The 14434-nt window shown below is 34.5% G+C and overlaps 3 protein-coding genes across 3 annotated transcripts; 2 read left to right on the forward strand and 1 right to left on the reverse strand.

The window, feature by feature from the left end:
* Positions 1 to 138: 138 nt before the first annotated feature.
* Positions 139 to 1848, forward strand: LOC143915997 (post-GPI attachment to proteins factor 2-like). Its single transcript, XM_077436845.1, has 3 exons — positions 139 to 828; positions 904 to 1119; positions 1193 to 1848. The coding sequence occupies exons 1-3, from the start codon at positions 396 to 398 to the stop codon at positions 1318 to 1320; spliced, it is 777 nt and encodes a 258-aa protein (XP_077292971.1). The 5' UTR covers positions 139 to 395; the 3' UTR covers positions 1321 to 1848.
* Positions 1477 to 3825, reverse strand: L2HGDH (L-2-hydroxyglutarate dehydrogenase). The gene is made up of 4 exons (XM_077436839.1): positions 3465 to 3825; positions 2365 to 3222; positions 2075 to 2295; positions 1477 to 1983 (listed from the first exon to the last, which is right to left on the reverse strand). The coding sequence occupies exons 1-4, from the start codon at positions 3566 to 3568 to the stop codon at positions 1823 to 1825; spliced, it is 1344 nt and encodes a 447-aa protein (XP_077292965.1). The 5' UTR covers positions 3569 to 3825; the 3' UTR covers positions 1477 to 1822.
* A 2119-nt stretch (positions 3826 to 5944) lies between these two features.
* rdgB (retinal degeneration B) lies at positions 5945 to 11900 on the forward strand. The gene is made up of 2 exons (XM_077436828.1): positions 5945 to 6165; positions 7220 to 11900. Exon 2 carries the CDS (start codon positions 7324 to 7326, stop codon positions 10873 to 10875), a length of 3552 nt encoding a protein of 1183 aa, XP_077292954.1. The 5' UTR covers positions 5945 to 6165; positions 7220 to 7323; the 3' UTR covers positions 10876 to 11900.
* Positions 11901 to 14434: the final 2534 nt, after the last annotated feature.

Below are 14434 nucleotides of genomic sequence, written 5' to 3' on the forward strand. Positions count from 1 at the left end.
TGTGACCAATTTTAGGGTGTGACCAGTTTTAGTGTGACGGGTGATCACGTGTGACCGATCTAGAGCGACCGGTTCACATTTGACTAGTAATCACCTAACCGTATAAAATAAATAAAAATATTTGTATGCATATTTTTTAATACTGGCAATATAAAGTACATTTGACAGTTGGCTAGGTTGGTGTCAAAAAGAATAAATAAGTCATCTAGCGAAGACGCCTTCTCGGAGGGCGATTGTCAAATGATAATCGAATCGGTTGACATGTTCTCGTGATGAATTTCGAAAATATCCATCTAAAACACCATTGAAACAACAAACGGATAGAAATGAATACAAATATCACTGTCGTGACTTCGACTGAAAAAGCCACCTATCGATAATGAAAATATAATGAAATGGAGTTGAATCGAAACAAGATGTACCTGCCGCTCTACACGGACCAAGATAAACATGTCTTTACTAGAATTTCTTTCACCAAGTTCGCCGTCACTACGGTTTGTCTTCCACTGTTGGCTTTCACCATGTGTGTGGTTCTCTCCATCACGAAAGACTTCGAGAGCTCCACGTCGACCCATTGTAGGGTTTTCAATTTCTTACCGTCCGTATCGGCTGCCATTGGTAGCTATTACCCGCAAAACTTCTTCTGGAAGTTTGCCATAGCTTTACACGCTTTACCTCGTTATTTCACTACGTCCATGTATTATACTTATTATGTGTCTCGCTTGAAAAGGGAGGTACACTTGTTGGCTGTCTTCGCTTGCATTCTGAACGCTATAGAAGTCACTTCTTTAATTGGTCTGTCTTTTTGGGACTCAACTGATAATTATCGTATGTAATTTGTCTTATATTCATTATGTAACAGTAATTCAGATTTTATATTACTTAATTTATGCATTGTTGCAGCTGTTCATAAGACGTGTTTCATCACATTCGTGGGAGCTTCAGAATTATATATGCTGTTATCTTGTATTTTGCTCAAGAAGCACAAGCGTACTTCACCCACTGAATTAGAAAGATTTTCTCTTAAATTGAAATGGTCTCTGCTTACGATTAATGTGGTGTGTTTTGTGACCGCGGGATATTTCTTCACGAGACACAATACTTACTGTGAACCCATGAGTATGTTTTATGCCATTTACTGAAAATTTTTAATTCAGACATTCAATTTTAACCAATCCCTTAATTTTTTCAGTTTATTCGCTATTTGCAGCGTCGGAGTATGTGGTTATTCTTACAAACATGGGATTTCACATGACAGCGTGTTATGATTTTATGGGGAGAGAAATTATTTTAAAATATACAAGTATAACAATTACTTAAAGTGTTTACAATATTTACATATACTTTCAGTAGAAAAATGTATGACATCATATAAACCAAAGAACTTATCAATGTCATATATTTTTAGTTTACTATTTTTACTAAGCCTTTTTTAAGCTTTAGATTAAATTTAAATTTGTGATATAAAACATATTTCCATTGAATATTATATATTTATATAGCATATTAATGCTTCATGTAAAACAATATCCAATTCACACCTCGTACTATTTTTATCTATTACTATTTAAATCGCTTTTTGCGTGTTTTATCTTTGTGACAAATAACATTTTAAAAACGTAGTACGTAGATTTTTATATTCACATCTGCCTCTTAGCTTTTACAATTAGACATTTTAAATTTAGAAGACGAATATAAATTTATTAAGCGATTTAAAGCAATATAATAAAAATATTTTGATAACAAGTACAAAATTTTTATTTATTGAAGTTTGATATCACATAACGAAACAATTTTATCACAGTATAAAATGCATGTAACTTTACAAATTAAATTCAGTTGCCATTCTATCGGCTATCATTTTAGCAATAGCCAGGGATGACGTAGCACCTGGAGATGGAGCATTACGACAATGTAGTACTCGGCTCCCTACAAGACCTTTAGTTTGCTGGCAATCAAATACGAAATCCTCGATAAGTGATCCTGCACATATTAAAAACATAAATTGTTACCAACATATGATGGTTAAAACAGACTTATTATATAATTAATAAAAAAATATCAATATTAGTACCGTCAACTTCCATCGCTTGAGCTCTTACTCCGCTCGGACCCCTCATAACATCGGCATCGATCAGCTCTGGGATGTAGCGCGCAAGTTCATTTACTTGCAGTGGCATGAACCAAGACCTCAACATTTCTTTAAACCCAAATTTTGCATATCTCATTGCCATTTGTCGAAAACCTGGATAACTTATAATTTCAGCTAAATCTTTCAAATTGATATCACTCCATCTGAAAATTTTTCACAATTGCAATGGTGTATATAATTTTTATCTAATTAAATTTCGCATTGGTTATTACTTGTAGCCTTCACGTTGAAAACTTAAGACTGCATTAGGGCCCAATAAAACAGAGCCATCCATTCTCGGAGTGAAATGAACACCGAGGAATGGGAATCTAGGGTCGGGTACTGGATATATATTCCCACGAACAAGATATCTTCTAGCAGGGGCTAGTATAAGATACTCTCCTCTGAATGGAATAATTTTTGGATTCGGTGAACATCCTGACAATTTCGCTACCAAATCAGATTGCAAGCCACAACATGCCAAAACATATTTAGCTCTGATCGATTCATCGCCACTTGTACATACGACTACAGGATAATCTGTATCGTCTCGAGACTCTTTAAATTTTTTCACTTCAAAATCGCAGAATATGGTACCTCCGCTTTCCTTGAAATCTTTGGCATAATTCTCAGTTACAAAAGCCCAATCAACTATTCCGGTGTGAGGCGACCACAAAGCTTGCAAGCCTTCACAATGAGGTTCTTTTTTATAAATTTCATCCTCATCTATCATTTCTAGGTCGCGCACGTTGTTTGCTAAACCACGCCTGTACAAATCCTCTAAAGGTTGAATTTCTCTTTCTTCCACGGCTACGATGAGCTTGCCACATTTTTTATAAGGGATTCCTTTTGCGTTTAAATAGTCGTATGTAAGGTTTAAGCCTTCGACGCACAGTTTGGCTTTGAGAGATCCGGGTTTGTAGTAAATACCAGCATGAATAACGCCGCTATTGTGCCCACTTTGATGGTACGCCAATTTCTTTTCTTTTTCTACGACTGCTATCTTTAACTTGGGATACCTCAAAGCCAGCTCTCGAGCAGACGCCACGCCAACTATTCCCCCTCCAATAACGACCACATCATATTGGGACCTTTACATATACATCTTCCATTAAATAAAAAATCCAATTAGTAAGTAAAACGTTTAAACAATTGGGGCAGAGAGCTGAAGATAGGGCTAAAAGCGACATATGTTGGTGAAATGGTTTAGTGAGTTTCAAATTCTGATTCGAGGCTTGCAAAAATAATTAAAATATACTATGTGATTTAATTGCCTTCTGAATAAGTTTATTTTGGATTTTGAAGGTGTATTGAAATGACAAAAATGTCTTACCTATTTTTGGTTGAATATTGAGCGTAATTGGACAAGTATGCTCGTGAAACTGTTTCCGAAGTAAAAAGTTTCAGAACTTTAGTAGTTAAGATTTTTTGAGTCATTTTAAACTACCTTTTTTTTCTTGTCGTATTTATTTCGACTATCAGTCGGAATGAAACAAAAGTAAAACGTAATATTAAATAACGATAACAACTGACAGATCTTCATGTTGATTTTTAGAATTGGCCATAACGTGTAATGTTACATCCAATGATTATATAATGTAAGGGTTCGGTGATTACTAGTCAAATGTGAACCGGTCACAGGACAACCGGTCGCTCTAGATCGGTCACACGTGATCACCCGTCACACTAAAACTGGTCACACACTAAAACCGGTCACGAGAAAACTGGTCACACCCAAAAATTGGTCACGAAAAAACTGGTCACACCCAAAAATTAAAAATTGGTCGAATTTTTGGGTGTGACCAGTTTTAAGGTGTGACCAGTTTTCTCGTGACCAGTTTTAGTGTGACGGGTGATCACGTGTGACCGATCTAGAGTGACCGGTTGTCCTGTGACTGGTTCACATATGACTAGTAGTCCGTTTACCAATGTAAGTCCATATCAGACAAAAAATATTTTTTATTTATACATTTCTCTGTATTTAACATATTTACAGCATACGTATATCATAATAGATAAGTATTACAGACCTAGAGCTCGATTATACTTTGCAAGATATGAACACTCGAATTCAAGGTAATTTATCGTTTTACCATCCTTAATGGTTATAATAAAATGATAAAATAATAAAAAAATTATCATCAAAATGTAAAAGCAGATTTCAGTTGTTTCACTTGCATCGTGTAAAACGGTTCGGTGATTTTTCCGCACAATTTCACTAAAATCACGACCACGAAACATCCGGCAGCTGAAAATTCCATCTATCGACAGTTGCAAACGCAAATTATCATAAATATATTAACAAGAACTCGAGCGCCAGATATTCCGTATTCACGATTATTCCGCAAAAAGCGATCTCGCGCAAGTCGCTAAAATCTCGATCACGGAACATCTGACACTCTAGTTCTCTCTAATACAATATTTCGCGTGATTAGTACAGTATTTCGATTAATGGAGTTTTTGCGGAATAATCACCGAACCGTTTTGATCAAGTTATTCACGGTTGTCTTTTAGAATAAATAATATTGTGAAGAAGTATGGAGAATGAAGTTTATTGTGTAATATAGTTGGTTATTTGTGGCCAGCAGCATTGCTCGGTTGGACTTTTGCCTATCACCAAAAGGCACAGCGCGTGTTCGATCTCGTGAGTTGACTTCGATTGAAAAGAATTTATTCTGAGTATATCTGTAATGTTGCTGGTCAGAATTGGATATTTGTGACTCGAGGTCGATCGTTTTTATCAGAGTTCGCCAATTTTTCTGATTTCATTGTTGAAACGGTTCCTCGATTAAATTGGCTAAAAAAACCTTCTTACCTATTATGTCACCACTATTTGAGTATGATTACTGTACAATAAAATTTATTTATACGCTGAAATTCAGAGATAATTAATTTCGATTTTCAGTGTCTCATAATTCAGCGACATATGTAATAAAAATGCTGCATTGTTTGTAATTGGCCAGGAAGGCGCATTGGAGTTTACCTGTTAGGTCTTAAGTTTAGTTAGGCCTGGAGTTTACATATATACCTTCCTGGTATATATGTATGTACGTAATAAAATTTTTTTATCAAAGTCAGTGTAGTCATACAGCATTTCCTATTAATAGCGAACAAAAGTAACTCGAACACAAAGACATTCAAGGTCTCCACTTTACTAATTACTATATTGCATAATATTTATCTTGTATACATTACAAGTTTTATTATTGTAGACACGAACCAAAGCTAATTTCATATTTGTGCATCATATGCAAACAAATTAATAATTTCACTGACAATATCCATCAAAATTGCAAAATGGACGAGTAGCATACATATAAACTGTTCGTTAAAATTTGAAAATTTAGGTTACAGCTAACCAATAACACTAAACATGGCAACATTATTGCATGTATTGATTTTGACCGCACGCGTTGAGCCCCGTTCATAGACTACTTTCAAATTAAAATTTTTTCTAAGTTTATCGAAATCTTGTGCAAATATTTTTTTGAATGGAGCGTAGAAAAAAAATCGTGCGCTCAAATTATTTACTTGAATCATTTTTTTTATAAAAATATGTTTTTCAGATAAACTAAAATCTCAACAAAATGGATGGATGGAAAATAAATAAAAAAATAGATTTTATAGAATTAGACATAGCTGCTATGTTTAAATGTAAGTATGTTCCGAGATTGAATTGTAGGCGTAGTGGTAGTTTATATCATGTGTTGTTAGCAGTCGTGACTCGTGCAGATGAATGAAATTGAACAATAGTCGAAGCCTATGAACGAGGGTCATTTTGTTAAAATGTCAAAGTTCGCGAGACTAGTATTCAGTGGTGGTGCGCCACCGCCCGTGGTCGGTCGCGTTGCGAGATTTCTCTTCTCGCTGGGGTAAAACCCGTCGCAGCCTCTGCTACGTCTACGACTACCTCTACGACTTTGTCTACGTCCACTTCCACATCCACGTCTATGCATACTTCCACTGCATATCCGAATCAGCATCAGCATCAGCATCAGCATCTGCATCTGCATCTCTACGCACACATTTCTTCCGTAAATATCACTACGATCTCATCTCTCAGTCACGGTTTCCTTCATTTGGAACGTTGTCTGGCTTATGTTGATAACAAGGTTGCATCTAATGCATTCCGTTTCCTATATTTTTACCGTCTTGTTATTCTCATATATTTAAATTTATGTATAGTATATTTTGTTGCTCAAAATAGTTGTGTTTTTTTTTTTATTATTTTGTCATATTAAAAATAAACACCTTTCAATTGAATTATACATGTACCATTGCGACTAATTTGAGTATTTATATAAGTTATAGCACTCAAGGTTTTCTTCAAATTACCTTGTATATGCGTCAATTGTGTGCGTGTATTGTATTATTTATTCCGGTTTTCCTGTTAGATTTTTTGTCGTGTCTGAGCAAAGATTAAAGTTTACCGTTTAATTTTGTTGCTTCTGACAATATGTATTCGATTAAGTTTTGAATGACTATTTAACGCTTTGAATCCTGTGTTGTGTTGCCAAGTTTTTTTGAGAATATACTCAACAACGATCTAAAAATGTTTACAAAAAGTCATTTTAATCTGTTGTATACAGTCATTTTGTCTTGTATAGTTTTAATTATTATCAACAATAATTTATTTATTTATTTATTCTAAACAGACCATTGTGGCATAACAGGAATTCCTAAAGCGCCACAATGGTCAAAAAATATAACACAAAAAAAAAAAAAAAACAAAATAACAATTAAACATAAACATAAATACATCCATACATAAACATAAAAAATAGCATTTAATAATGCTATTTAATAATTTTTAATGAAATGCTTTATTTAACTGCCGGTTGCCTAACTAAATTTCTAATCTGATGTAATTCGTATCGTATTTCGAAAGATATCTAACAGCCGGTGGAATCATATTTGTAATCAGTTATGCGGGATTATAATAGAATGTAATAAAGTCATATTTTTATATAAGCGATAAGTCTTTTTTCATATACACTTGTCATACAATTGATAAAAACACACGAATATTTCACTTAGTAAAATATTATAGTATTTTTATATGGGAATAATTGTTTTTTTCTTTTTTAGACGCTGTAATGTGATTCCAAATTGAGTTTGAATGTATCCTGAAGATAATAAATGAAAAACAAAACATCAATTTAAAAAGTACTAGAATGTGCTAAAACTACACAATGTTGATAAAGGAGTATCGTATTCCTCTTCCACTGACGGTGGAAGAGTATAGGATTGCTCAGCTTTATATGATCGCCAAGAAAAGTAGAGAGGAAAGTTCTGGCGAAGGTAGTGGCGTAGAGATTATCGTGAATGAACCCTATGAAGACGGACCCGGTGGAAATGGACAATATACGAGAAAAATATATCACGTCGGAAGTCATTTACCTGGCTGGTTTAAAGGTCTCTTGCCCAAATCGGCTCTTACTGTCGAAGAAGAGGCTTGGAATGCTTATCCTTATACCAAGACTCGATACACATGTCCTTTTGTTGAAAAATTTTCTTTAGAAATTGAAACATACTACTTTGGTGATAACGGTCACCAGGAGAATGTTTTTAAACTGACCGGCAGCGATTTAAGGAATCGCATTGTTGACGTTATTGATGTGGTGAGAGATCAACTTTATGGTGCTGATTACGTTAAAGAGGAGGATCCCAAGTTGTATGTATCTGAAAAATGTAGACGGGGCCCTTTAACAGACACGTGGTTGGATGATCATTGGCGGGAAGTGCAAGGCAAGTCTCAGCCTTTATCCAATGGAAAGTCTCTGATGTGTGCTTACAAATTGTGCCGAGTGGAGTTCAGATATTGGGGAATGCAATCAAAATTAGAAAAGTTCATTCACGACGTCGCTCTCAGGAAAACGATGCTCAGAGCACATCGTCAAGCATGGGCTTGGCAAGACGAATGGCACGGTCTCACTATGGATGATATCAGAGAGATTGAAAAGCAAACGCAATTGGCTTTACAAAGAAAAATGGGCGGAGATTCAGATTCTGATGTGGAATTTCCTAGTTCGTCACAAAACGAAAGTTCCAAATCTCTCGCTGCAACGATGACGTCTATCGAAAAACACGAAGAAATATCTAGTCCTGTGATGACCAAAAAGGCATCAGATTTTCAAAAATCTACCGAAACTATCAAAAATAAAAAGTTGGACGATTCCCCATCAGCCGAGCGTCGTCTTTGGCAGTCGTCAAAGCTAAGGTCGTCATCTTGTGGGTCTATAAAGAGTTTAGAAGTTCAAATGGTAAATTGGAGAATGGAGAGTATCGTTAGGGAGTCTGAAGCGGAAACAGAATCTGAAGATGAATTCTTTGATTGTCAAGAAGCAAACGAAGTTTCGATGACTAAGTGGTCTTCAATGGGCTCTTTAGATGAAGCCGAACTAGACGTTTCTCCCACACAAGTTCACCAATCAAACGAAGACAGCATATTCAATCACACATTTTTACAAAGAGTTGCATCGGAAAGAGGTCCCAAACGTCTTTACACCCTACAAAGTGGAAATAGTGTCGACGCTGCGTGCCCTGAAAGTTCATCACATCATACATGCTCCACCACCGTTTTACTCCTAGTCCTACACGCTGGAAGTGCACTGGATGCTACCGTCGACATGATGGCGAAAAAATCGGATATAACCACATTCCGTGGCGCATTTGAATCTGTTATGAGACAACATTACCCAACCATGGTGGGACGTATAGTAGTTAAATTAGTATCTTGCCCTCCAATCTGTACTGAAGCCTTGGGTGTTCTATCTACACTCAGTCCGTATAGCTTCGACGTATCGCCGTCTAGTGTCGATGTTCCGTATATTACGCACGATTTGATACCTATCGGTGCTATTCCTATATTGGCAACGACGTCTCCGGACTATTATGAATGTGTATCTCGCACCATCCATGGAGCGAATACTGTTTATCAAGAATTTTTAAAATCGGATGAAGGTAGAGGATTCACCGGTCAAGTTTATTTCATCGGTGATAGTATGGGTTCTATTGTGGGATACGATGCTCTTTGCCGTTCACAACAGTACCAATCAAGACACGCTAGCGAAAATAGTATTCTTGACACGGATATAAATGTTTATAATGAAATTGGAATTGAACAAAGTTCTAAACAACATTTAACAGCACCGTCTCCAAGGAGACGATCGTCGTCTACTAGCGAACACCAGTTAAAGCTTGATTTTGATATTACTGACTTTTTTATGTTTGGCAGTCCTCTTTCTCTTATATTAGCGTCTAGAAAAATATCCGGAGATAAAGCTCAAATCATTGCAAAGCCTCCTTTACAACAAATATATAATCTATTCCATCCTACGGATCCCGTCGCTGCCCGATTAGAACCTTTACTATCGGCCCGATTCTCAATATTGCCCCCGATCAATGTGCCTCGATATGCAAAGTTTCCTCTTGGAAATGGCCAACCCTGTCATTTATTAGAGCTCATTCATAGCCATCCACAAATATTCGGCGATACATTAACACCAGCAACGCCTGTTATGCGTCGTTTATCCGAGGTGTCAATGCAAAGCACTGTCAGCGGGTTGGTCGACAATATACCTTTGATGACAGTAAACGCTCTGCAGCAGAAATGGTGGGGTAGTAAGAGATTGGATTATGCCTTGTATTGTCCTGAAGGCTTAAACAACTTTCCAACTCACGCTCTTCCGCATCTCTTCCACGCTAGCTACTGGGAAAGTTCCGATGTGATAGCGTTTATTTTACGTCAAGTCGGTCATTTTGATGTAGCTTCGTTCGGTGGTGTAGACGAGAAAGATATGTCTTCCTTCAAACCGGGTCAACCTAGGGAGAAGTGGATCAAAAAACGCACTTCAGTCAAGTTAAAAAATGTCGCCGCTAACCACCGTGCCAACGATGTCATATCTAAAGAAGGAGCTTCCATTACTCTATCGGCGCGATTCATGTATGGACCTCTAGATATGATAACGTTAGCCGGGGAAAAGATCGATATTCACATAATGAAAGAACCTCCGGCTGGAGAATGGTTGATGCTCGCTACGGAAGTGACAGACAAAACAGGCCGAGTCAGTTATACGATGCCCGATGATAAAGTTATCAGCTGTGGAATATACCCGATTAAATTGGTCGTGCGGGGTGATCATACCTGCTGTGATATGCATCTGGCGATAATTCCCCCGTTGACTGAGTGCGTCGTTTTCAGTATCGACGGCTCGTTCACGGCGAGCATGTCCGTTACTGGTCGCGATCCCAAAGTCAGGGCTGGTGCTGTGGATGTAGTGCGTCATTGGCAAGAGCTCGGCTACTTGATTATCTATATCACCGGACGTCCTGATATGCAGCAGCAGAAAGTAGTGTCTTGGTTAGGACAACACAATTTCCCACACGGCTTAGTCTCCTTTGCTGATGGTCTGTCGACGGATCCACTGGGACACAAAGCCGCCTATTTGAATAATCTGATTCAGAATCACAGCGTTATCGTTCATACCGCTTACGGTTCAAGTAAAGATATAGGAGTATATACGAATATAGGATTGCATCCTAGGCAAATATATATTGTCGGGAAGGTGGGGAAAAAGCAGCTGAGTTCTGCTATAGTGTTGACTGAAGGTTATGCTGCTCATCTCGCCATGCTTCAGCAACCGGGGGGATGTCGTCCAGCACAGGGAAATGCTCGAATGGTTATACCGAGACGTTTCTTCGGACTCCCCGGACAAAAAGCCTCCATCCGTCGACGTCGGTGAACATTTTTTTATTGTTTTCCTGATGTATGATGTTATTACGCTTATATTCTAACTGTATATACAATATATGAATATTTTTTTTATTTCAATTGAAATATTTCACTTGTGATAATATTTGTTGTACCATATCACAATGTATAACGTTTTCTTTCTTTGTATATACACATACATACTGTGTTTGAAAAATATTTTATTATGCTATTTTATTGTCTATAATGTATTCCACATCACACGTGTTCTGCTATGTGCTTACAGAAGCTAATTGTGAACTGGGAATATCGAATAAACGTATTCACGATGTTTATTATCTAAACATGGAGCTAGTCATTACATATTTATTTTGTATACAGTTCCATTTGGAATATTTATATTCGTTCTATGTTCACAATTTGGTTCTGTATTATGCCTATTGGTATAAACAGCAAAAGCTTCTCATTATATAGATCAAATTTTTACTTTTCACATTTTGGATGTTCTCCTACTTTTAATGTAGGGTGTGCACTGAATGATCACGTAATTAACGTATATACCCGCTTGTCTTAATGAAACTTTCAACTTAATTTTGTGTCAAATGATAAAAAACTTTCTACGTATATGCTTTTGGAATGAGTGTTTGTCGGAGGTTTTTGTTTTCGGTCATTCAGTCTAAAAGACGCCTTAAGATTAGGACGACTTTGCTACTAGTATTGTCTTCGTATTTAGATATATTTATTGCTTTAAAGATGGCCTCCATAACATTACCGAATGTTAATATATTACGTGTTTGTATGGTAGTATTATAAATTCGAAATTATTTCCTTTACACATTTCCTTATAGAGTATTTTTTAATTAGAAATTTTAATGTCATTGTGGTAGTGCTTTCTTCTATTAAATGTTTATCTTTTTCGCACCACATCTCAAAACTTGGTCAGACAGTGTCCAAACTTCCCTTCTCACAATTTATATGTATATGCTTGAATGCCTTTAGTTGACATTGTCGCTGTTGAATGTTTAGGTTTCCGTATTGGCAATCATTAAATAATGAAAGTGGATCGGTGATGTGTTTTTATCTACGTCCTATTTAATTTCGAAATCTAAATATGCATGCAAAAGAGAATATATAGTGGTTGTGAGTGCCATATTAATTTCGGCTGCGATAGATAGTATTTGATATAAAATTATCATCGTTAGTGACTACGTAATGGTTATTGAGAATGTTTAATCTTATATCGTGTTATAGTCTTCTTATTCATTGAATTGTTCCAAATAATGATATAATATTTTAATTTGTTTACTATTACAGCACTTTCTTACATCATAAAATTCTCCAATTTTGAATAGAATACAATTTTAGTGCTACAAAGAACTATTAACTAAAAATATTTATAATTTATTTTTTTATACTGGAAGTTTGTATACAATATATATGCCAAATTCTTTGAATTATACATATATACACATTTATGTTATATATGGTGATAAAAACTGTAAAAAACATCAAGAATGACGTATAGTATTGATTTTAATGATTGATATTGCAGTATTTTATTGTATATTAATACATATATATTTTTGTATCCATTACGTTGTTTGACACATGATAAATATTACAGAATTAATGTAATATCAAGTAAAATTTTGATTATATAAAATTTGTCACCAATCAATTGGCAATAGATCAAAAGATGAATTGGAAATATACTTCAACCGAGAGAGTTCTTACTATAAAATATGATATTCTATAATTAATGCTAAGAAGAATATAAAATTTTATATGTATGTATTATAAAAAACTTTGGCATATTAAATAATGCAAAATCTATTTTATCAAATTGTTATTATAATTATATATATATAAAAGTTATTTCGAATATTAATAATTTAGTTAAAATTTATAATATCTGTATGTATATTTTCTTTTATGATAGATATGTGTTGTATTTTAATAGTTTCAATTATAATTGTCAGAGAATATATTTACATATGTATAATACGTTATTAACATCATATTTTTTATTGTAATTGTTTAGTTATTTTAATTTTACTTGTGTAAATGTGTCGTGTTTTCATAAAAACAAGTCATGACAAGTTAAGAGATTATATAGGTATATTTTTTAATTCACGGTAATGTTATTTACCTTAATTATTCATTACTCAAAACACACGATAAATGTGTCACATATATCGTGTGAATTATTTTGCAATACCTGACTTATTTAAAAAATTATCAGTGTTATATTTTAAAGTAAAAAAAATATTGAAAATCGACATGATTGTGAGTAATTTGAATTTCGACCAGTCGAAAATCATGTATTTGTGATTTGATGGTGGACTTTATGGTCTTCCTGCGATTGTTTCTAATGATAATATTTAAATAACGACATTGCTAAATATTCGAAGCCTTCTTCCTTTAAGGTTAAAGGAATATTGTTCATAATGGATGAAATATTAAAGTACGTGTGTATGTAAGTGGTTTTCTGTGATTTTCCACCTCATAGAGCTGGCAAGATCTCTAGTTTATACCCTGGTATGTAAGTTTTCGGATTTTCATAGATTAAGTCGTTGATTAATTGGATTTTCTAATGTAATTAATTGGTTGACAATTTTTGTTATTCCCTGAAGACTTGAATTCCTGTAATTTTTTCTAATTCCAAATTATTCTGTAGTTTACAAGAACAAGAACTGATAATTTATATATGTATTATTTTTTATCATAATTTTTTAAAATATTGTTCAATATAAAGGAACTGGCAATATGAAACTAAGTAAATTTTTTCAATTGTTAAGTATAATATACAATATATATTAATATGTATGGAAATTTTTATGTATATTACCTATGTATGTATGTAACAGAGAATGCATTATGCTCTCTTAGCACTTACAATTTAGTATACATAATATAGGTACTGTGCGTAATGAATACCAACGTCTTTTGAATATTGAAGTGAAATTTAAATGTGTATAATAAGGCTACTGTTGAAATTCGACGTCTTTTTTATGCCGTTCCGGTTCAATTTGTCAAATGCAAATTAGAAATTGAACGACTACTAATATGTTATACATATATATGTACATAAGATACGTTTACAATATTGTGTGTACAAGTTCACAAAGCCGAACAAGTTTCATTTTTGTTTTGATGCTAGTTAAACACCTTGTTTTATAAGGTTTCTATGAAATGGAGGTCAGTACCCGAATGACCGCATTTAACTGAGCCAAGGTAATTTTTTTATAGCATCAACTTATTCAATAGCAATTTCCGACTTAAATACATACTAAAATTGAATATATTTCAACATTCCTACTGATAAATAGCAATACTTTTATTACATTTCCTACGTACACATTTGGTGCTTCAATATTCTGATGATGTAATTATTGAAATTGATGATTCCGTTAAAATGTTTCTTTCAAATGTGTGTGTGTGTGTTTAAGCCAGAACACATTTGCGTTTTGGTTCAATGTGAAAGAATTTTTGCGTCATTTTATGTCGAAAAATGATGCATTTGCTCATTTGACCTAAATTATAGATCTTATTACTAAAATAAAATATGTGATAATGAAAAATAAATGTGT

Source organism: Arctopsyche grandis, chromosome 8 (genome assembly GCF_051622035.1).
Source record: "Arctopsyche grandis isolate Sample6627 chromosome 8, ASM5162203v2, whole genome shotgun sequence".
Lineage (NCBI taxonomy): Eukaryota > Metazoa > Arthropoda > Insecta > Trichoptera > Hydropsychidae > Arctopsyche > Arctopsyche grandis.